The 25,303-nt window shown below is 33.0% G+C and overlaps 1 protein-coding gene across 3 annotated transcripts in view; it reads right to left on the reverse strand.

Moving 5' to 3' along the window:
- Positions 1-1,230: 1,230 nt before the first annotated feature.
- The window catches only part of LOC144965331 (coiled-coil domain-containing protein 171-like), a 42,555-nt gene continuing 18,482 nt past the window's right edge, over positions 1,231-25,303 (reverse strand). For all 3 annotated transcript variants that reach the window (XM_078900566.1, XM_078900565.1, XM_078900567.1), the window contains exons 18-32: positions 24,316-24,483; positions 23,029-23,217; positions 21,465-21,578; positions 20,376-20,775; positions 18,889-19,059; positions 18,017-18,231; positions 16,897-17,064; positions 16,474-16,665; positions 15,225-15,370; positions 14,420-14,474; positions 12,601-12,735; positions 12,219-12,365; positions 7,718-7,785; positions 5,373-5,495; positions 1,231-4,042 (exon numbers count right to left, since the gene is read on the reverse strand). In XM_078900566.1, coding sequence (XP_078756692.1) covers positions 3,994-4,042; positions 5,373-5,495; positions 7,718-7,785; positions 12,219-12,365; positions 12,601-12,735; positions 14,420-14,474; positions 15,225-15,370; positions 16,474-16,665; positions 16,897-17,064; positions 18,017-18,231; positions 18,889-19,059; positions 20,376-20,775; positions 21,465-21,578; positions 23,029-23,217; positions 24,316-24,483 — 2,340 coding nt within the window. In that variant the 3' untranslated portion in view covers positions 1,231-3,993. The remainder of the gene's footprint in view (positions 4,043-5,372; positions 5,496-7,717; positions 7,786-12,218; positions 12,366-12,600; positions 12,736-14,419; positions 14,475-15,224; positions 15,371-16,473; positions 16,666-16,896; positions 17,065-18,016; positions 18,232-18,888; positions 19,060-20,375; positions 20,776-21,464; positions 21,579-23,028; positions 23,218-24,315; positions 24,484-25,303) is intronic.

The following is a 25,303-nucleotide window of genomic DNA, read 5'->3' on the forward strand; positions in this document are numbered from 1 at the left end:
TTACAAAGGGTATACCAGTTACACTTTCACTCTCCATGGTTTTGATCGTAAACAGTGATTGAACACTATTTAACAAAACTGGGAATAAATCAAGAAAATCAAGTACTAATATGATAATATCGCACAAAACACAGATGCTCACATCAACTTTTACTTTTAATTTGTATTAATTAAAATCCATGGGATGCTTATGATAAAAATAAATATAAAATAAATTTCCTTTTATTCATCCCATAGGGGAAATTTGTTTCTAGGGTCTATTCCAAGGGAAGACGGCAATAACCCAGGCATCTCCCATAGTGGGCAGGGAGGTACTTGCTGAGTCTTCTGTCACCCTGTGTCTGTTTTCCAATTGCTTTCTGTCTTTGTCTTGGAATGAGATTGCTTCGTTTTGTCCTGACCCTGGCCAGAGTCCTTGGCTGGGAGGGAAACAGTTGAATGTATAGTTATAGTTTTGGGACATGATATTTTTTCCCTTGTAAATCATCTCTCTGTTATGTACTGCTATTTTTAACATATGATTTGTAAACATTTGAGAGTATTCCTGTTAGTGGAGACCTGTGCTGGTATCTGCTTGAGACTTTTAGGTGATCTCAAACTAAGTACACTGATAGTGTGCTCTTGGAATCCAAATCTGTTCCCTATTTGAACCGATTCCCCTTTATCTTACTTTTTCTTCTAGCCCTTTTAATTGTACATCAAGAATGTCTTTACTATCCCATTTTCTTCCTTTTTACTGGCGCTGATATGACCTATATGTGTTCCAAGCGCCGTAAAAACCTTAAAACAAAACAACAAATAACCCAGGCATCAGCCGCAGTGCAGTGCCGCAAATTGAGCTAGGGTGAGATGACTTGCTCACGGCTATACAGCCCAGCAGTGGGTGATACATTCGGGTACGAAGCAATTGAGTAACGGTGCCCTCTACAATGCATTTTGAATACCGAAATTTTTATTTAAGTGCACCAACATGGTTGGGTCTCAACTGCCGTTTGTTGCTATGAAGATGTTACTCTCAGAGTAAATATGTAGAACTATGACTATCTGTCGCAAATGCTGTTTAACTTCTTCCATAACACAAAACCGACTCCAAAAACCCTATAATCATTCTTAAATTGATTAAATCTTGGTTCAAGGGTAATTGGATTTTCATTTTTTAAAAACAAACATCATAAATGAAAATAAAATCCAAACAAAAATACAGCAACCAAAAATTAAGCTTAAGACAACTTGCATTAACGAGTACAATATTTATTGTTTAAAATATCACAGATACACTTATAATTCCGTTATGATAATAGGAAGACTACAGCACACAAAAATTAATATTAAAATAAGAGACTAAAACCAAGTTAGCAAGATAATGATACTATGCCGTTTGCATTTGCCACAACATTGGATACAAAATGAAAAGGAAAAAAATGTTGAGTAATACAAAATAATTATGACAGCTCTTTAACATTTTTCTTTTTAAAAACAGTACCCTTTTAGAAAAGCACATTGATAAAATATGGAAAGCTCTTTTTAAAAGATCAGATCATTGAACTCTAAAACTATACTGAGCATCATTTTAAACTGGCCAGTGATTAACAGCCCATAACTTTATTATTGTTAGTCACATTGACATAATTCATACACCAATGGAATGGTGAGAGAATTCCGGGTATAATACACGGATTTCTGTAAGATAGAACTTGGTTACCTAAATTGGGCGTGGTTGAAAAACATTCAAAATTTCACAGAGTGCAAAAGTAAGCGCAAATGCACAAAGTTGAAGAATGCAAAAATCTTATTGTCCTTGTGTTTGTTTATTCCTGTATTTTTTCTTGAGTCAAATTTAATTCATTTGAAAATGACAATAGAGAATTGCTGTGAAAACTGGCTACACTCAATAACTACAATTTTCATTGGTTGCTAGGTAAAACAATGTGACACTAACAATCACAATTTATTTTGTAAAATGTCATTCAATAATGGCTATGCAGGCCTGTAAATTCTCAGGCAATTGCCTGAAATCAGACAATCCATTATTCTCTACCTCAGGGACATAATATTAGACAATAATAAATTTAAAGAAATTTGCTCTGGAATGAAAAAAAAATTAATTATAGCCAAAATTGAAATAAAAAAATTACGGGAAAAAACAGTGGATGACAATACCAAAGCATATTATAGTCAGTCTCTGATTATATTACTATTACTATAATTAGGTCGTACTCTCTCTCTCTACTTCGTTCACTGCATGCACAGTGCGTGGCCGTCAAAGGGATTCCCTCTTTCTCTGTCTTATCGTTTGTGGCTGCCTCTTCACTCGGTGTTACTGCAGTTGTTGGTTCGCATGCTCGCTCATTGGCTCAGTGTTACCAAAACACATTCGCGAAGTCTCTTATAATCATATGTCTTCAAACACAATTTGCTACATTTCTTTGTAACACTTCTGACAAACAATCTTGACAAAAGATATTTCTGTAAATTACGATTGTATGTTTGAAGATTGACGATAAGTTTTTCGGCGAATTTTTTATGTAAAAGTGAATATTTCATTCCGAACCCAAACGGATGCCCTTGGTTTAGTTCCATCTGAACTCTTAACTTTACTTCATCTTCAAAAAAAAAAAAAGATAATTGAGCCGCTTTCTCCTTAAGACAAAGAAGAAATACAAGAACAAAAACTAAACGATACTGCAACATGCCTGAAAAATTTGTAGATCGCGGAAGCAGCCTTGGGAGACCTTTCGCACGTTCCTCGAGGTGGTAGCATTTTAATTTTAAAAGCTGTATTGTACTGTAGAACAAATCTTGACCTTGATCGATTGGTAAAAGTTAAAAATTGCCTAATATGACCATTGTTTTGTTTCTCCACCACTGTCGTTGAAGTATATAAGCCTAGTACCTGCAAAGCAGTCGTCCTAGGTTTTTTTCTCTATTTCTATTATATAGCCTATAGGCAATAGGGCTGCATGAGATCCGAGGACTTTTTTGAACTAGGGTTAGTTAGAGGTCATAACAAAGGTCCTGGGTTTTTGTTTTTCCTATCAGTATTAGTGTTAGTTCAAAGTACTAGTATTAGGTTTTATTACTGTCTATACCACAAAGCCAGATTAAATTATGCGACAAAGGGACTCGCATGTCTCAAAAAAGAATAACAGTAAAGGAACCAGTCCTTGCCAGCATCATTCATTTAAAAAACCCCAAAAGAATGCAGAATGTTTAAATACTTTTCATGTTTGCAAACACGGGTACAGTCTAACCTGGACCATTTTCTCTGCCATGGAATTTATATAGATAATTTCATATTCTAAGTTCGTTCCCGAATATTTTGACAGGGGATATCTACTTCTTTTCTTTTTCTCATACAGCAATTCAACCTAAAGTAATTGTTTCATTACTGAGGCAAAGCTTATTTTGCTTAATTATGCCTTAATCTTTTTCTTGGTTTTAATCTAACTTACTTAAAAAGAACACTGCCAAATTGGGGCTGGAACATTGAAGCCTTGCAGTCATGTTGTGTTTCTTTAGCAGAATAGATTGTTTTCATTTTAAAACATGTTCTTGTCCCCATTATCATTATGCTGTCCGCATCATGTAATGTTTCTTCTCAATAAGGATGTATACGGTGCATTGAACGCTTTTACTATAGGTAGTTAAGCTCAGGCCAGTTTATATTGACACTCAGTATATAATAAAAACGTAGGCTATAAAATGACAATCAACAATATAAAGTCAAACATACATTTTTAAATTAAGATTGTTGTCTCACTGTACAAATATACATTTTATTCAATGGCTGGAAGTGAAATTTTACAGAGAGGGTAAATCACAAATATGGTTAAATTAATAAAACATTGGCATTGTTTACAGGAATCATATTCTCTATATTCCAGGTGTAAAACTTGAATGTATACTATAAATTATTTTTTTTTAAAGAAGGCAAATTTCTGAGTCATAGAATGGCCATTTCGTTGTTCTATTTGAGTGATGTTTGTTTTAGAGTCATTTTGAAGGCCTGGGCGACTTTCTAGGGGAGCGCGGACTACTTGATCTGTAATTAAAAAAAAAAAGTAAATTTATGGTATAAGAACAAATTCTATCGAGCACTTATATAGAGCGATAAAGCTTTAAGCTCTTTCGAAGAGCCCCAGCCAACAGCATCGCTTAACATGTAGGACAAGACATGATGCCTGGTACATATTTTTGTTCGGAGAGACAACGCTGTTAATGGTCAGGTACTCATTATACACCTGAGTACGGTGAAAGAATGAGAATAAAGAGCATTTCCCAAGGACTCAACTTTTGGAAAAAAATGTAATATCACCTAACAGGTGTCATGTTTTGTCCTACATGTTAAGTGTTGCTGTCACTATGGATCCCTTATATACCGCTTTGAAGCACATTTAGTGGATATTGCACTTATAAATGCTTATTAATAAAAAAAAATATTTCAATTTCCAACCCTGCAAGTGCCATCTGCTGTAAAATTGTTTTGTTTTTTTGTATTCAAACCAAACCCCTTTACCAAGAGACTAATCACAATCTCGTTATTTGGCGGGGGAACAGTATGTGATATAATCATAATCATACATGACAAGTATTGCATGATCTGCACCGCTTTAAAAAAAAATTATTTGGGAGGACACAATCGATATATATATACACATACTGTCAGAGCAGTAAAAATTAATAAAACAAAAGTGAATATAACAGCTTAAAAAAAAGAACAAAATAAAAAACACGGAAATGTTTCAGGCTCAAACCCTTCTTCAGCCAACAACAAAAAATAACGAAATCATAAATACAACAGATTAAATTTCACCTCAAAAAATGTGCTGGTGAAAATTCATCAAATGGGAAAACAAAACAAAAAAAGGGGGAAAATAAAACCCCCAACAAAACCCCACAAAATGTAGAAGTGCTATTGAAATAAAATAGCAATGTGCGTATATCGCATCAGAATCGTCACTAGATATTACTAATGCCCAAAATGCGCATTCTCCACTCTCTCTCTCTCTCTCTCTCTCTCTCTCCTCTCTCTCTCTCTCTCTCTCTCCCCCCCCCCCCCCCCCTCTTCTATGGATTGGTCAAATTGCTCGCATCCCTCCCCCTCTTCTATTCCACCCCAACCCCCCTTCTATTGAAGTTTGGCCAAAATGCAACCCCACATCCCTTCTATTTGATAACTAGGGCATGATTCTAAGTGAATAAAGTAAAGGTGGGAATGTGAGAAAGAAGACAAACAAACAGAAAATGTAAAAGTGTATGGAGTAAAATCCACAACACAATACATTTGAAGGACAACGGTCTTCAAGAAAGTAGTAGGAAAACATTTAAGTCAAGAACAATTAAAGTGAAAAGACAAAAGTGGTGGTTCTTACTTGACTGAATGGAAGGCCGACTTCTTGTGTTTGATAGAAGGGTTACTCAAACTAGTAGACATTGGGGGTGTCAACTTGCGGGGAGTGGGAAGACTTTCATACGAGTTTTCATCAGAGTCTGGTCTGTGGTGATAATGTCAAATAACAAATACTACTGAATTTGAATATTAAAACAAAGTCATTTGGAAATCTTGAGGTAAAAAAACAAACAATAAAAGGTGTATTGAGTTTCAGATGTAGATCGATTTTATACATATTTAGCTCTTCTACTGCTTATTTTGGCTGATTTACTATGTCCAGCTATTATCTAAAAAGAGAAATGGCTATCGTTAGGCCAGGGGTTTGGGAGCAACAAGAATCTTTAGACTTTAATAAACTAAAGTAAATTTTTCAAGCAAATTTTTTTTCTTTTAAATATTGCTAGACTACAGCTATTTCTTAATTCTATTGGTCTGACATTTCTTACTTTCGACAATTAACATAATATCACTAAGTCATTATTAACAATGAGGAAATGTTTTGTTCTCAAGTGGATGACATTCTTAATGTGTGTGTGTCATATGTTCCACTCAACAAACAAAAAAACAAACCAAAAATAATTGTCAAAAAAAAAGGTTTCAAGATCTGGATTCGGGAATTCTTTCTAGTTATCTTCAGAACTCCCAAATAAAAATAAAATGGATTAAAACGTATGTTCGCATATTTTCAAATAAGTAAAGGTCACTTGAAATCTATTTGAATATTTTTCCCACATGCTTCTTGTTTTCATTATCTGCATTATTTATAAACTTGGTAAACAAAAATAAGCTAACGGCTCAGCTGTCTCTCTCTTTCCCCTCCTTCATTCTCTCCTCTTCTCTTTTTAAATTTCTCTCCTCATCCTCGAGCTAATTCAGGAGGTGTGAGAGATCTTTTTATGCGTTTAGTCTTTTTAAGCTTTTCTCAATTTATTTCTTTAAATATAATTTTTATTTACCTATATTATTTTTCAAAATTTATAAGTTAATGCAAACCCAATGCAAATTTCCAGAAGAGGGTAAATAAAATTAATCTTATCTTCTCTTAATCTCTTCCTTTCCTCGCTCCATTTGTTTATTTTATTTTATTTGGGGTCAACGAGAGTAAACACAAACTGAGTGAGGAGCAGTTGTGATGCAATGTTTTACCATAGGTAATTCTGGCTGTATCCTAAAAAAACATAATTTTTTAAACCTTTTTTTTTGTAAACCTCTGGTTACGTACTCAAAATTAAGGGCACTTTTGTCAACAGACACAATATGAGGTGTAAAGAGCCATGTGAATTATTTTGGTGATTCATTAAAATGGAAAGGAATAATAATCTTTTGGAATGAACTGATGACATGAAATGTGAGTCTTGGTGTGAAATCTGATATCTTAAGTTTGACAAGGATTGATTGGTCATTGCTTGACCTCAAGTTTCTATTGGGGACATAAATGTTTAGAAGGTCTTTAATATAGGAGGGACTGTTCGTGCTCAGGGATTTGTAGACAACAGTACAAATCTTATAGGCAACTCTTTTTTCCACAGGAAGCCAATGTAACTCACGGAGAAGAAGAGTTGCTGACGGGTATTTTTTGTTATTGTGTACAATGAGCCTGGCTGCATTATTTTGAGCAACCTGAAGTTTGCTAATTTTGTCTTTAGCTAAATTCGCCCAAAGGGAGTTACAATAGTCCAATCTAGATAAAACAAGGGAATTAATTAAAAGTTCTGCTATATATTTGCTATGTAAAATTATTTCCGCACATATATTTGGATATATGAATATTCTTATTGTTGTAAGAAAATATACAGAAACAATGATAGGTAAAAGGAGCATAATTATATGATACTGACCAAAAAACGCCCAATGCTGAATGAAAAGACTGACATTGGGACTGAAATATGCTTTATTGATTTTTAACAGCAAGGCAAAATCGGGTTAATATTTAGAAATGGCAGGCCGGCCAAAGGATATCTATGGTAACCCAATGAATTCAAACACAAAAAGATAAAAACAAGTAAAATGGTTTATCATTTAATGGCAAAATGAAGTATTGTGAATTTTAGTTTTAAAAAAAAGTAGATTTGAACTTATGAAAATATTATCGAGAGAAATACACGAAAAAACAAACAAAAAAAGCCTCACTATTTGTCATTGGAAATACAAACTTGAGATATAAAAGTAAACAATAATGGATTGACACACACACACACACACACACACACACACACACACACACACACAAACCTCCAAAAAACAACTCTACTTTGCACCACTATTACAGCTTTGACAAAAATGAATTTTAAGGTGAACAAAATAATGTGGATAAGGTAATCTTACTTGAGCTGAACAATATCCTCTTCTTGATCTGTCAAAACAGAGTAAGCACCATCTGTGGCAGATTCCAACTGAAATAAGCGGAAATATTACTTTTACGTTCAATATATATATATATACACATAAACTGTACATCAAAATTAAGTTGAAATAAGCGGAAATATTACTTTTACGTTCAATATATATATATATATATATATATATATATATATATATATTATAATAATTATAAATGGCAGTTATATAGCGCTTTACCCCGTTGTCACAGGCTCTAAGCACTTTACAGTGATATAAAACAAAACATATTACAGTGAGACAAGTGTGAAGGAAACGTGATACGAATTCAATTTAACAACAACAAAATATGAAAATAATATTGCAACATTATGACGTAAAAAGATAAAACTTTAAGCGAGATTTGAATGTTGTCAACGAATCCGAGCATCTCACGTGTGATGGGAGAGAGTTCCAAAAAGAAAAGATTGTTCACCTATTTTACGCAATGGCTTAAGTTTGACAAGGATTGATTGGTCATTGCTTGACCTCAAGTTTCTATTGGGGACATAAATGTTTAGAAGGTCTTTAATATAGGAGGGACTGTTCGTGCTCAGGGATTTGTAGACAACAGTACAAATCTTATAGGCAACTCTTTTTTCCACAGGAAGCCAATGTAACTCACGGAGAAGAAGAGTTGCTGACGGGTATTTTTTGTTATTGTGTACAATGAGCCTGGCTGCATTATTTTGAGCAACCTGAAGTTTGCTAATTTTGTCTTTAGCTAAATTCGCCCAAAGGGAGTTACAATAGTCCAATCTAGATAAAACAAGGGAATTAATTAAAAGTTCTGCTATATGCTTCGGTATTAAATTATGAATTTTGCTTATTTTTTTCATTTCTATGTACATAGATTGTATGGTGTTATTCACGTGGCTTGTCATGGAAAGATCTTTATCAATGATGACGCCAAGGTTTTTTGCTTTATTTGAAAATTCTATTGTACTATTTTCGAGAGTAATAGGTGATTTATTTGCCTGTTTAAGGATACTCGGCCTTCCACACATTAAAATCTCAGTTTTACTATCATTTAATTTTAACTTATTGTGGTACATCCAAGATTTAATCTCATTAAAACAGCTCGTAATTCGTTGTATTAAGAACTGTAAATTACTAAGGGGTGCTGAATCATATATTTGCGTATCATCTGCATAAAAATGATAACTCAGATAGAATCTGGATATCACACTAGAAAGTGGCTGCATATATACGGTAAAAAGGACAGGGCCAAGAACAGAGCCTTGTGGCACTCCAAAATTTAGTAAAACTTGTTCTGACTGAACACCATTCACCACGACAGTCTGCCATCGATCCTGTAAATATGATGTACACCATTTAAGGGCAATTCCTTTTATGCCGAACGTATTTTCTAGTCTTCTTAACAAAATGTCATGGTCAATGGTGTCAAAGGTAGCTGAAAGATCTAAAAGACATAATACATTGATATTGTTAGCATCAGCATTATATAGTAAGTCATTAAAGATTTTGAGAAGCGCCGTTTCAGTACTGTGTTGATGTTTGTAGGCCGACTGAAAGGGTTGTTCCAAACTGTTGTTCTTAAGATGAGATGTTAATTGTGTAAGAACTACCTTCTCCAAAAGTTTTGATAAAAAAGGTAAATTTGATACAGGACGATAATTGTTTAATATATTGTGGTCCAGTGATGGTTTCTTCAGAAGTGGTTTGACGAGGGCACTTTTAAAGCACGATGGAATTTCGCCCGTCAGTATGGATGTATTTATGATTGATGTAATGGATGGTAATAATGTATCGATGGAGCTGGCCAAAAGCTGTGCTGGTAGGGGATCAAGGTCGCAGGATTTAATGGGGGCTTTTTTTATCAATTCGTTTATGAAACTAGGTGAAACTGGTTGGAACTTGTCTAAAGGGGTACCACAGAATGTATTTGTATCTATAAATGGTTCATGCCGATCTAGTTCTGAACGAATGTTATGGATTTTGTCTTTAAAAAAAGTTGACAAATGTGTTTGGCAAGTCTCTTTGATTGGTTGTAGATGGTAATGAAGTGCATCTTTCACGTCCAAGTAGATCATTGCAGATGTTAAATAATTGTTTGCAAGATTTAGAAGTTGCGAATTTTGAAAGAAAATACGTGGTCTTTGCCTTTTTTATTGTTGTCTTCCAGGCACGAAATGTGTTCTTGAATAATTCACGATGAATCGTAAGGCCTGATGTTTTCAGCAGTCTTTCTGCTCTCCGACACTTCGTTTTAGCTTCTTTAACGTCCGACGTATACCACGGAGCATACTTGCGGTTGGTGACGGTCCTTGTTTGAAATGGCGCATGTTTGTCAAGCGTTTCGATGAGACAACTATTCCACTGGTCTGGAGAAATCATTGAATTTTTAGTAAGTTTTGTTTCTAAATTGCCTCTAAAATTGTCCAAATTAATGCCTTTAATGTTTCTGGTTGATGTGGTGGTGGTTTCTTGACATGGTTTTGAAACGTCAAGATTGAAAGAAATGAGGGAGTGGTCCAAAAAGGGGAGATAATCGACGATGGCGTTGGTTTTTTGGGACTCTGAATTTTCTACAATTACCCAATCTAAAATATGACCAGCAGAGTGGGTTGGCGCTGTTACAATCTGGCACATGTTGTTCTCCGATAAGGACTCGTGTAATTTAGCGGTGTCTGTGACGTTGTCGAAGTGAAAATTAAAGTCGCCGAGTATAATTGAATGGCATCTCGTTGATTTCCTTCCTAACAACATCAGGTAATTTTATTTTGTTTTTCTTGTTTGCTGGCGGTCGGTAAATGCAGTTGAAGTTGTATCTTGTATTCTGGAGGGATAATCTAAGATCAATGGCCTCCATTGTTTTGCAGCGCATTTCGAGGATTTCCACATGTTTAGAAAATTTTGTTTTATAAAATACACCAATGCCACCCCCTCGCTGATCTTTCCTTGGATACGATCTAAATTGGTACCCAGGGGGTGTCATTGCCTTTTCAACTGGGTCGTCTCCAGACTGTGAGAGCCATGTCTCTACTATAAATAGTATGTCGAAGTTCTTCTCCGTTAATAAATCGTTTAATTCTTCGGTTTTGTTCGGCAGGACTGTGCATTTAGAAGACCAATAACAATGTTATTATTGTGAATACACATAGAACGATATAAATGGATCTCAATTCCACGGTGTTCTTAATGTTTGCATCTCTTCAACACTTCTGTACTCGGTGAAAAATAGTTACATTTTGGCCAGAAAACTCGTTCTTCAAATATCAATCGAATAAAATGATCCTCATCTTGTCAACAACTCTAAAACCTGAGACTTCATCTTAACTAAAACTCTCAAACTTAAAACCGCAAGGAAGTCTCAGGTTTGAGAGTTTTTGACAAGTTGAGGGTTATTTTAGTTGATCAATATTTGAAGGACAAGTTTTCTGGCCAAATTTATTAAAATGGCATTTTTTAAAAGAGTATGACAGAACTGTGGCTATAATATTGCCTGCATCGTATTATTTGTGTTGTTACCAACAGCGTGAAGTATGGTGATGATTACTTGATGACTTTCTCAGATTTTAGTATGATAACAGTGGTCAGAGACTTGTTATTCTACTGGTTGGTGGGGAATTGGACCTGACAAGTTGTTAATCAAAACCACATTGCATGAGTTTCAGAAAAATCGCACTGAAGATTTTTGTAGGGTGAAAAGTTCAGTATTATCCCTGTATTATGTATGGATTTAGAGGGGGGTGGTGTTTGTATAAATGTGTTATTTCTTGATTCAATTTAGTCTATGTCTACTTATGATAATTTGAAATATGAGGTCTTTTGTTTTCATTGTAACTTGACGTACATCTATCCCATATAAACAGATATCATATGAGAATAAAGATGAAGTGTCAGAGAAATAATATAATACATAACAATAGTTAAAGATTATAACGCAAATGAATTACAAATTACATTTGATCATTTTGATGGCATTTTGACGGTACTGGCCGTAGCTCATTGACCCCTGCTCGCCAGGTAGTATGACCTTGTGACCGACTGTCGGTGAGAGCAATGTACACTACAACTAAAATGCAAGGCCTTTTCCACTGTGATATATATATATATACATATATATATATATATATATATATATATATATATATATATATATATATATATATATATATAGATTCACATTTATATATAAATCTGAGAGGACGTCATGGGTAAGCAGAAAGAAAATAATATAAACAACAAAATCAAACCTCACACCTCCTGGCAGTGCTTGATATAGTGCCAGTCTAAGCATTTTTAATACTGCAAGAAAAATAAAATCATTATCTATTTTGACCCTTGACCATTCCAAAAAAATGTATGCAAGCCATTAACATTGAAAGTGTCAGTGAAAAAACAAAACAAACAAAAACACAGAAAGGAAAAGGGAAGAGAAAAAGAAAAAGAACTACCCCCTCCCCCCAAAACAAAATCCACTTACTTGTTGATTGAATTCCCTTTGTACAGCATTACTCAATTCTCTCTTCAAGGACTCAATGTGATTCCTGTGTGATGCAATCTCTTCATCTAGTGATCGGATTTTATTGACAGCTTGGTGTTGAGCATCAACGAATCCACCAACCAAGTTCTGAACAGAAATATTTCGTAAACCTACTAAAATTTACAATATAAAGAAAGAAGAAAGTATACAATTTCACAATTTCTTTTTATATAACTTAATATTATTGTAAAACTCAGTCCTTGGAAAAGTCTCTTTAATCACAATTTCTCACCATACTCAAGTGTAAAATGGGCACCTGGCTAATAATAATGGAAATTACAATAAAGTCCTGACATCATGTAACTGTGATCTTCTTCATTACCTGTAATGAAATGAGTTCCGGCCCAGTCTTGCCAATGTCCATAGGAATGAGATCAGCATCCAGGAGTAAACGGGAGAGTGACATATCATTGGATAAGGGCAGGGGTTCACTGATGATTAAAAACTGTTTCTTGGCCTGAAGGTATCAAGAAAAAAGTAAGGAATTAAGCCGAATGAAATCTTTAATGAATACATCATGCATGTAATGACTATATTACCATTTATCTTAAAATAGACCTGTAAATGAGCTCTATAAAAATTGACTGAGACTGAAACTGAACCTCAAGAAAACTCTTTGTATCAGAAAAATCCAAAGACTTGAGATGAATAGTAAACAGCAAGCTCACTTGAGCAAAACAATGGCAGAAAACTAATTTACGTGGGAATTAATTAGGCTACTTACAATTATTGTTTCTTATAATTAGGTACCCAATCAGTGAAGAAACAGTCAACCAGTTTGTTTACAACATGAGGCAATCGAGATGTGCTTGTAGCAATCATAGAATTTTCGATTTGAAGGTATCTTCATAACGCACTTCCGGCTTTCGCATTAAACTTTTTCATACTTTTAGGTTCCACCAAGTAATGTGGTCAATTTTGGCTTAGACGAAACAGTGAAATTTATTGCTCGGCGGCTCAGTTAAAATTGGCTACCATTGGGAACACGACAGGTTTGGAAAATGAAAAGATAATTTCACGAAGGCTGTGTGAAAATACACTGGGATGTGTTCAGACACGGCAATTCTAAGAAGCGTCGCTTAGCCTTGGCAATATATCCATTGTAAATATAAACGACCCTTGAGCTATGCGTAGCGTTGTGGAACATTCCTAATTACTTCACAGTCATTTGACTAAGATTCATGAATTCCTTCTTTCTTCATTTCTTTCTTTCCTTTTAAAAAATATTTGAATTTGACAAATTGACTGATTTCAGTTAATTGACTGAGAATTTACAGGTCTACAAAAAAAAACAACACATATTTGTCAGCCAGTAACCTTGGAATGCTTCCATAAGGTTAGGTCACTTTACTTTGATAATTTCAGGTGACTCGGTCCACTTATATATAATAAAGAAAATAAAATAAATTAAACCTCATTTCACGGCAGACTAAACCCTGGTAGAGCACCTGACACACACTCACATGAAAAAGTATCTCATCAATTTTGTGCCATGTTAGAATTCCAAGATCACCCAGCAGTGAATGAGTAGCTGGGTCTATTACAAATATTATATCTGATAATAATAATAATAATAATAATAATAATAATAATAATAATAATAATAATAATAATAATAATAATAATAGTAATAATAATAATAATAATAATAATAATAATATTAATATTAATAATAATAATCTTTATTGTCCAAATAGGCAATTATTGTTAGGTTGATGATCTCGATTTACAATAATATATAATATTCTACAACCATGGAAGCGATTAATGAAATATCATTGAGAGCTGAAAAGACTCGTTTTACATATAAGTTGGACATTTGACAGCACAATGAACTAATCTTTTAGGAAGGGGTTGTGAGATCTTGGACATAAAGCAATGTCAACAGATCATCTTTGGCCTAAGTGTGTCCAACATCCAATTTTGAGTAGCTAACAGATTGTTGATCCATTCTGGGAGTGGAGAACTGTCTTAGCTTCCAAATGTAAACTTCGTATTCACAATGACATCAATATTTTCTATCCTTCTCTTTTCTTTGTTTTTGATTCTTTTGTTTGTTTTTTTGTTGCTGCAATTGTTTTCTGTTTAAATAATTTTAAACTTCATATTGAAACCTACTACAACATTTTAAATTAACTTACTGTTTCTAAGGCACTTCCAACGTTTTTGATATACTGAGCTAATATTTCTTTGTCTCTGTTGGAAGAAAATATATAATTTAAGATTTTTTTTTTTGTATCAAAGGACAAGAAAATAAAATCATAGACAATTGAGGATGAAAAAATAATGAAATGGACAACTGCAAAGAACTAAAATAGAAACGGGCTAAATATTTCTACAGAAACTTAAAAAAAAAAGCAGATGATTTTCCTTGGACCTAATCAGAAGAAAAACTATTATTATTATTAAAACCAATAGATCATTTCAGTGCCAGTAAAAAAATGATTGAGGAAAAATTGTTGATCTGTAGAATACTTAATTTTCTTGTCCTCAGAATGCTGATTTCATGTGATCAAAGCTGACAAAGTGACAAATTAAAGAGCAGTGTAAGATAAAGATCTTAAAAAAGTGTGTATTAAACAGTGCTAGACAAAGCAAGAAAAGCAAAAACAAAACAAGAATAACATCCCAAAAATCAGTCTGGCTTGAGTGGACAGGCTGATTTTCCGGGATGTTTTTTTTTCTCTTGCATTTTTCTTTCTTGCTTCGTCTGGCACGGTTACATCCACACTTTTTCAGATCTTTACCTGTGATCAAAGATGCACACTGAATGAAATCACGAGAATAAAGATCTAAATATCTAAAATACTGAGAAGTTTTAAGAATCAACTTTTTGAAGATTGATATCACAAGGATAGTAATTTGATTCTACAGCTAAATGTACAATTAAATACGAGTATATGAGTTGAAAAATGAAAAATATAATGAAGAAAATAACAACCCAACCTTGCAGCGGTTCTTAATGCATTTTCTGCATCTTTTAAATTGCTTTGAAGGGTGTCCCTCTCATATTCAGTATGTGCTAGTTGTTTGCTGATCTGACGTAAGTTCTGGTCTTTGTGTCTCATATGGCTTTGCATTTCAGTCAGGCCCTAAAAGAATTAAATCAATTTCTTGAGTCAGGCAGTAAAAATATAATTTTGCTTTAATGTTTGATTAAAAAACAAAAAACAAACAAACTTCCATTTAAAAAAAAAAAAGACTAAAGTTAAAAAAAAAAAAAGATAAGCCTTGAAACCAACTCTTTCATATTTCATAACTCACAGGTTGAATCCAGATGGAGGCAATACTAATCCTAATACTTTAGGACTCTGACTAAGTCCACTAAGGACAAACTTTGAAATACATGTATAGAAACTATTGTAAATTTCTTAAGTTAATTAATTCTTATCTTTTTTTTTGTTTGTTTGTTGCTTTAGGTCTCTTCCAACACAATTGAGGTTATATGAGAGACCGCTGAAACAAAAAAACAAGCAATCTAACAAAAATAGTACAAATGTAAATCAAAATCATAACCTAAAGATATCATGAGCTAAATTATAAATAACCAAAAACAAACAGGCAGAAGATTTACAGAAAAAAAAATATCCCCTGTCAAAAATACAATCACAAACCAAAGAAGCAGGATAGGCTAGTAAAGAGAAGAAGAAACGACATCACTATCGAGCGTACACCCATGCAAAAATCATATCTATGTGAATTTTCATAAATAGTTTTTCACTAGGAAAACCCAATATTGCACCAGCGGTCCTGTGAATTCAATTAGAAGAGAAATCAACTCATAGACAAGGAGCATGGTTTTGATTACGGGTTCAGTTGAGGTTTTTTACATTTGAATGCTGTTTTTGTTGTAATACAACATGCACATAATAGCATGAATGATTTATTGACATTCTTATTTTGATGAAAACCTACAATGGATGTCTAAGTATTTATTTTGTTATGATCAGTTTTAGTTCTCCTTTTGATACGTCAATAAACACATTTTTTTTAATGTCAAAAAAAAAAAAAAAAAAAAAAAAAAAGGAAGAAAGATATCTGCATTCACCAAAGACAAAATTATTCATTTTCCAATTTTGACCACAAAATCTTTTTTTCCGTTCCTAATTTCAAAATTACCTGGATTATATTCTTAACACCAATCTTCCAACAACAAAGTCAATTAGAAATCATACATGGAACATAGACATGTTACCTCCTGAATGTTAACCAGACTTTTCTCCTTGTGAACACCTTCAGAGGCACACATGTCTAGGCGTGATGTAAGCTCAGACAGCTGGTTACTTTGTTCTTGTAGCAAAACTTGAGCCTTTTGCTCTCGCCGTAAGGCACCAGATAGCTCCACACACACTTTCTCAAACTTGTCCATGGCCACATATTTTGTACCCTTTGAAGAATCAAATAGGTAAAAACAATCTCAGTGAGTTATTGATTTATTATTGGGGTATTGTCAATAACATAGATACAAGTATAGTATAAAATATGAGTTAAGGTTTTCATTACTCTGTTCTCTGCTCATGGATAACAGATGACCATAAGTGACGACTATTTTAAAACGACTAAACACCAAGGGATAAAAATCGAAATCAAAACCCTAATTAATTAATAGACAACACACCTTATTGGAAGACTGTTTATCTGAAGAGTTTTGCAATGACATATTTTCATCCCCAATCTGCTGCTTCAACTCATTCAGATCAGATAGAAGGTGACGCCTCTCTTTCTCAGCTGAATGAAGTCGCTGTGTCAAATCCAATATGTGATTTTGTAAACTGCTCATGACTTCCTGCAAATTGCAAAAAAATTTTTGTAAATGTATGACACCAAATTCCGTTCATTACCAGACACGATTAAAACAAAAAACTATTCATATGATTATTTCAAAAAGTAACAAAAAAAAAAGAAAACCACATCAAATCGAAGTATGAATATCAAACAACAAATCATACATTAGGCAAAACTCTTAATGCTTTTATAAACGTGGCCAAAAAAACCTAACTTTTAAAAAATTCTTATATTACCTATAGAAAGCCTTGCCTCGTGCTGCACATCAAAATGTTAAAAATATTATATTAAACAATTTTGTAACAAATAAATAAATTGGTAAAAAAATAACTAGATAAATGAGATGATATCCAGAAAGCAATCCCACTACGTTTACTTTATTTAAGACTAAAATCAGGAGAGAAAGTATTTCACATTTCAATCCCGTAGTCTGGAATGACTTGCCACATTTTCTATGAAATTCATCTATGAACATCTTTAAAAAGAACCTTAAGACTCACGTTGCAAATCTGCTTTTGATCAGATGAGATTTCTTAAGAATTATAAATGTATGTATTTTTGGATGCTTAAGTCTCATTATTGTAAAAACGACAAGAGCTCCATCCTAAGGGGGTAAGCTGCACATTATAAATGAACATTATTACTACTTTTTAATCTAACATTTAGAGATCAATCACCTATATTATGGAAATTCAAATGACGCCAAGGATCCCAATGATTTAATTAGTAGAGTGCTGGACTTCTGCATTGTTAATTCTTTTTTCTGGCCTACAGTCCACCCAGAAGTTATTGATTGATGGGTACAATATACAGTACATGGCAATAGGTCTTATCCAGAAGGTAATTAGCAACTTAAATGATCTGGTTTATACTTCATTAACAGAGTAAACTTCTGTTCCAAGGGTCTCATGGCTCTTAAGAAGAACTACAAATCATGTCATGACGTTCCTTACCTGTGATGAAATGAGACTTCCTTTCGAGGTAAAAGATATGTTTCTGAGATGGTGGGAGAGAGGCCGCTCCAGTTTGCGTAGAAGTGAGGTCCTCTCCCTGACAGATGAATGAACAGGCAATGATGATGCAGGGAAGAAGAGAGCCAGACGGTCAACATATTTGGTAAATGATGTGCGAGCTGCATTCAAAACAAGTTTCACTTCAGTTGGATTATCTGAAAAGATAACGAAAAAAGACCAATTTTAACAGAGACAAATTTAAGTATAATATTTTTGTGGTAAGTTTAAAAACATCAAATGAATATCTAGAAAAGTCTAAATAATTCCATAATTTACATACGCAATAGAAATATAAAAAGCAGAATAGTTGTGTATGTATCAAAGCTTTGATTTAAGTTATATCTGCATATCATTACTCATTTGGCTAAAAATAAGTCTTTAAGTCAATGACTTAGTTTAACTTTATTTTTTGAACTGCCATCTGTCAACAATGAATAAAATTACACATGAATGAGCAATTAGAAAGTAGAAACAGCAATTGCAGAGTTTTACCTAAATAATTATTACTAATAACTATCTATTGCCTAATTAATAATAATTATAACTAGGTTTGGAGGAGCGGGATGAGGGAATGAACAAAAACAAACCAGTTTGAAATGACCAAATGTTTTCCACAACGATATCTTTTGTCATATCAGATTTCCACTCAATCACAAATAAACATTCCATCATAGTCTCAAGGTTATATTACATAATATACTACAATTCTAGAGCTTCTTTTTGTTTCTTCTATCAAAGATTTTGTCAATAAGTAAAAAAAAAAAAAAGAAATAAGAAAAAAATAAAAAAATTAAAAACAAACTACAAGCTACCTTGATTTCTGTTAATTCTTAATGATTCTTGGAGTTCAGTCATGGAAACCATTACAGTCTCAAGCAGTTCTGAACTTGTCAGCCAAGCTCCAAGTTTTTTCTCCGCTTGTGAGAAAGGACCAAAGCCTGTGGCAGGTTCATTGGGCTCATAACAAATACTTGAGTTCACAGCTGTAAAATAAACGAGCATCGAAACAGGGTACAAAGAATTAATCAAATTACTTGTGATCATTTGGGTCTTGGTCATTCTCAAAATATGTTGTAAAAATATTAGAAGAATCAAAATACTTCAATTCCTGATTACACAATATCATCCCATCAGGATACGCATATAACAAATAACAACCTCTCTTTCTGATTTTTGTTCTTTTTTTTTTTGAACAAGATAGTCTATTCTTTTCTCCCTTTTTTGTTTGGCCTTGTTCCGTTTGTGAGCATGAATTTCTTAAATTTGTTTTTATTTTCCATTAGTTTTTTTTTGTTTGTCGTTTTTTAATGTTTTAAATAATTTTTTTTCTCTGATAATTTGATCCGTGTTTCTCATTGAGATTATTTATTCATTTATTTATCTGTTAATGTCTCGGATTGTAATGTTGTTTCTTAACAAGTTTTTTTCTTCTTTTTTCTGTTTTCTCCTTTTTCGCCTCAATTACATTGTTTCTGAGCAAAATCTTTTATAATATATTTACGTATATTTTTTTTCTACCCTCTGAATTTTGTTTTTTTTTTTTTTTTTTTTTTTTTTTTTTTTTTTTTTTTTAATTTATCTTTTCTTTTAGTATGCACATTTTGAGATCAGAGTTGGTACGAAAATTACAATTTGCAATATTCTATAGAAAGAATCCAAGGAGAGAAAAAAATTTAAAAGAAAAAAAATGGAGGGCATTTATCCTTTGGAACGGTCGCTAGAAAAGAAAGAAAAAAAAAGTGGTGGAGCCAGGATTTGAACACATAGCATCAATCTCGACATGCCTTCTAACACAGACGACTTTACCCATTCGGCCATGACATCAACATGAATGTTGACGCATCTTGTGTAACCTACTACCCATGGACTGATTTATTCTTGGGTAATTTTATCCTTTTATTAGTATTTTATTAACTTTACATATTTCTGTGTGCACTTATTGCATCCATAGACAGCATGATCCTCAGCATTTTGACAGTTTTGTGTTGACTTGGCCACAATCAGTTGAAGTTCCCAATGTAAACAACGCGATCGGAAGTTACAATGGTCTCACTTCAAGGGAAGCAACTATGGATGATATATGCGTGACATCATCAGCATACTCTCTAATGTTTAGCTTATTCACTGAAACAAATAATCCACTTCTTTGTTACGCTGATTTGAAATGCTAAGAAAATTTGATTTAGAAAGGAAAATATGAAGTGTAAAGAGAATTAGCTAAAAGGTCTCAGATGAAAAATACAACAAAAAAAAAGGATTTGTTTTTTTAAAAATCACAAAATCAGCCAAGAATTGTTACCTGTGAGTTTCCTTCCCTCATCTGAGAGACCACCCGTGGAAACAGTGAGTCCATTTTGATTCACTGTAGAGTTATATGTGATAAAGCACTTTTTACAGCAAGAGCCGAGGTAAGCCAGCCGATTGGCTGCTAAAACAGCAATGACTCCCATGCGGAATCTCAGGATTGGGCTTCTCTTCCGCTGGAATCTATTGTCTCTCTCTGGCTGATCCTGCTCACTTTCCCTGCCAGAACTGAGAACAGAGCACAAGTACATGGCTCTGTCTCTGCAATTTTCCCAATTACAGAAGAGTTCTTCAAGAATGTGACGCTGAGAAGATAGCATGGCAGCCTTGGTATAGAGAGGATATAAGGCACCGCTCAGTAAGGCGCATGCTGACAACAGAGAAGATGCTTGAACCTGAGGAAAATATTAAAATGCATCTTCTTTCATTTCTGTATTTTTGGCTCTTATTATAGGAGTTTTCAGTATTAGCTATGCATTCATAGATTTTAAAAAAATAGTTGACTTTTGGGAAATTTGAAATTCTTGATAAACTCAGGAAAATGACATTTTGAATGATGAGAACAAATAAATTTTAATTTAAATCAATCATAATAAGCATAACAACTGCAAGCAACTTGCACAGACATAAAATAAAAAACTAGGCGAACCCAAATAAATAAAAAGTAGAAAGACCTGAAGAAAGAAAAATAAAAGAGAACTTACAAACCTCTGCAAATCATGAGGTAGAGGGAATATAAATAACTGATTTGCATTATTTACCTAATTCATATTTTTCTCTTACCATGGCCATGATGTCAAACCCGTAAATTACAAAATAAGTTTCAGGCAACAGTTGCCAAGTAAAGAAAATAAATATTCTTGTTTGTTTTGAGCTTGAGATTAAATCTTAAGTTTATACCTCTGTCTAGAAATGATGGCGATCTTCACTTCAATATGAATACATTTTTCAAGCAATTCTCCCTATTCTACCCTAGCAGGAAGTGTATAGCAGTTTTGTCTTAGTCTAAAATATCACACAAATGACTGGTAAATAAATAAACACAAGGTTATAATTGATAACTGAAGATTACTGACAATCATACCTGTGATTCTGCCAACTCTCTCCTGAGTTCCACAACTTCTGACTCCAATCCCTGCTGAACACTTCCCGTAGCTCGAACCTTTTCCCAAGCTTGATCTGCAATGGCTTGGTTTTTCTGTTATTTTATTGGAAAAGTAAAATATGAAAATCTAATTCAATTACATGAAATACATAAGAAATCTTATGCACAGTTAATTTTTGTCCATAATAGTCACTCAAAATTGCAATGAAAATTGGCTGCTATTAATGTGACTTGTATGAAAAATAAGAATTTTTAATATAATGCCTGACGTAGTTTTTTAAGTTGTAGGCTAGGTTTGAAGAGATTTCTTCTTTGTGAAAAGTGATGATGCTTCAAACTCCTTTATATTTATTTTAGAATTCTTTTCAAAATGTTTTTTTTTTCTCAGACCAAAGTTAAAAACAAGATTTTCATAATATTGAAAACAATGTAAGGTATTACGGGGGTGACATAATAGTTGTTGTTATGACCATTAAAGCAGATTTGACTGTAATTGTGACCTACAGCCTCGATTCAGTATCACGTCAGAATGAAGTAGATACCATAAGCTTAATAAAAGTTAAAATGATCAGAAAAACGAAATTTTACTCTTTGGCGGCAAGGGAAACTAAATTCATTATTATCAATAAAAAGTAAAAATTAAGCCCAAATTTAAATTTAAAAAAAAAATATATGATGAATTCAATGTTCAGCACAATCTTCATAAACACACTACCGTTTTGAGCAAATGTGATGGAAAATCATAGCAGGTTACACTTTAAACATTTTTGGGTTCTGTTATTGCTAACCTATGACGTCCTAAAGTGATACTAAGTTGCTAGAAGCTGTGGACTGTAAAAAGTGATAAACAAAAATGAATATAACATCTAAAAAAACAGAACAAAATACCAAACATGGAACATTTCAGGCTCAAAACCCTTCTTCAGCCAACAACAAAAAACCAATGAAATTATAAATACATTATCTAAAAACCGGATCAATCATTCATAACGGTCCGTGTTTGGTATTTTGTTATTTTTAAAAATTGTTAAATTAATTTTTGTTTATTACTTTTGATATCCTAAAGGACCAGCATGATACTACAATTAGCAAATCACAAAGATTCATAAACAGCATCTGGATGCTATTCCAAATTATTCTTATCAAGACCAAAAAAAAAAAATAGTTAAAAAAACATACAACCCCCCCCCCCCCAAAAAAAAAAAGAACAAAAAAACAAAAACAAAACAAAACAAAGGAGGACTCAAACAAACCAAAAAAAAAATCCAACAAACACAAAACAGTGGACCACCAGCTTATCATAAATCATTATTTTTTAAAAGTAAGGAGACAAATTACAAAAGTATTAATTTCATGAGCACCGCAAAGACACAGATTAAGATTATATGCCTATTTAATCAGATCGAAGAGTGAGTCTTCGTCATGATTTTCTAATACCACATGAAAAAGAAAAATGACATTTAAGTCAATAGAATAACTAATTTTTCATGCCTGCCTTTCTGCCCCCTGAAACATCACAACTTGAAGGAAATATTTAATTTACCTTAGACTGTGATTGTAAATCTGATATCATTTCATTGTAATGCTGCTCTAATTCCTCCTTTTGTCTTTGCCAGGCAGACTCTCGTTCTCTGGCCATATTTGTTAATTTGGTGATTTGTTCTTCATGACCTTGCTTCAATGAAGCAAAAGCTTCCTCTTGGTTCTTTGACGACGCATAATTATGTTTCAACTGAAAAAAAAAAAAAAAAAAAAAGAAGTAAAATAAGCAATGAATAAATAAAATAAAATATTCAATCTTTACTATGAAAGAACAGGTATACATAACAATACCTAAATTTGCCTCTAAAATTGAACCCTCAAGCACCCACTCAATTTTGATACAGTCCTAAACGATGAATGAGGATCAGTCAAGTCACAACTCATGAGGCAACAACTATTTATCGTACAATGCTATTTGTTCTTCGGGGTTTTACGGCACTTGCGACACATTTAGGTCATTTTAGATTTACAATTAAAAGGACATGAGAAAAAGTAAGACAACACGTCACCTTAATTCATTTTTGCCACATGGTGTTCGAATTTTTAATAAACAACTGTGATTTAATTTAAATACTATTTTTTAAAATATACACACACAAGTTCGGTATGGTCTATCTCAATTTATCAAATTAATATATAAAGTGTCGCTATTGGTTCTTGGTTGTATATTTTTTACATTTTTGTGCATTTGCATATATATATATATGTATACATTGTCGCCATAGATTCTCAACTTTGTGTTTATACATTTTTATTCATGCCACGTCTGTAAACGAATTTCCATTTTTTTGGATGAATAAAGTATATATTATTATTATTATTATTATTATCATCATCATCATCATCATCATCATCATCATCATCATCATCATCATTATCATTATTATTATTATTATTATTATTATTATTATTATTATTATTATTATTATTATTATTATCATTATTATTAGCAAATGGGACTGGTTCAAATAGGGAAGATGTAGAGTCCAAAAGCACACTATCAGTGTAAGTTTGAGATCACTTAAAAGTCTCATCTAGACAAAAGCATAAGATCCCACTAAGAGGAATACAATCAAATGTTTTTACAAATCATATGTTCAAAACAAAATATATAACAGTACATAACAGAGAGATGATTTACAAGGAAAAAAAAATCATCTCCCAAAACAATAACATTTGAGAAATGCTAATATAAGGATATTAATGAGGAATGATTTTGTAAAAGACATCAAGTATTTTTACAAAAGTTGAAAGCGATAGAGGTAAATTATTATAGTTACAAACTTACCTTCTCATCAGAAGTGTGTACCATGTCAATGAGAGCTGTCACTTGTTCAAAGACAACTTCAGTTAAATCTAACCATGAAAACTGATTAAAGCCTCGATCTTTGGTTGGAATGACAATATGGCCAGATAGGAGTCTTTGGTAAAGGCTGTGTAGGAAAGCAATCTTGTCCTGAAAAACAGAAAAATAATGATTTTACTGTAGTAATTGAATTATACACACACACATTTCTCTGAATGAGTTTGTGTATGTGAAAGAGCCAGAGAGAGTGCAAAATAAATGCTGAAAAATACATAAAATAATCTAATGTATTATTCCTATGCACCTAGAATATTTAGTAATAAGGGTGTGCGACAATTGTTACAGACACATTGAAGTAAAGATGAACTATGAAGGGTAACTGGTGTATGATCTTGACCCTATTAACAGCCCTCTTTGTAAATAGAACTAAGTAGTTTACTACAGAGTCAACATGGAGTTAAAGTAATAAAAAATTAAAAAGGCCTCCATGCCCCAACTGAACCGATAAGACTCCAACTCTTTTGACATATGTGAGTAGCAAAGCGCAGCATGCAGACAGTGAAGAAAGACGTTATTTTTACTAATTCTACACTTAAATAGATTTTTTATAGAACTGAGAGTGAGGTGCAATCATTAGGGTCAGTGCACTTAATGGGGATATTGTATTTATTTCATTTCATGAATATATCCTTTTCATTAATTTAGTCTTATTTAAGTGATTTACGACTGTATCCAATGGTTGTTAATAAATATATATGAGTTGTTGATCTGGAATCCCTTTGCATCACTTAACACTCTTCCCCTGTGTCAGTTCATGTTTATGTTCTTTTAACACTGTTGTCTGAAGATAAAACTTGTCTATTAACTGAGGATCACAGGTAAAACTTTATCATTGCCATGCTTGAGTGAAAAAAGATGAATGGACAGAATGTGGAGATTAAATATCTTCTGTAAGAAAAGATTAATAAAT

The sequence above is a fragment of the Berghia stephanieae genome, chromosome 2 (genome assembly GCF_034508935.2).
Source record: "Berghia stephanieae isolate SIO BIC M18660-M18661 chromosome 2, UCSD_Bste_1.3, whole genome shotgun sequence".
NCBI lineage: Eukaryota > Metazoa > Mollusca > Gastropoda > Nudibranchia > Aeolidiidae > Berghia > Berghia stephanieae.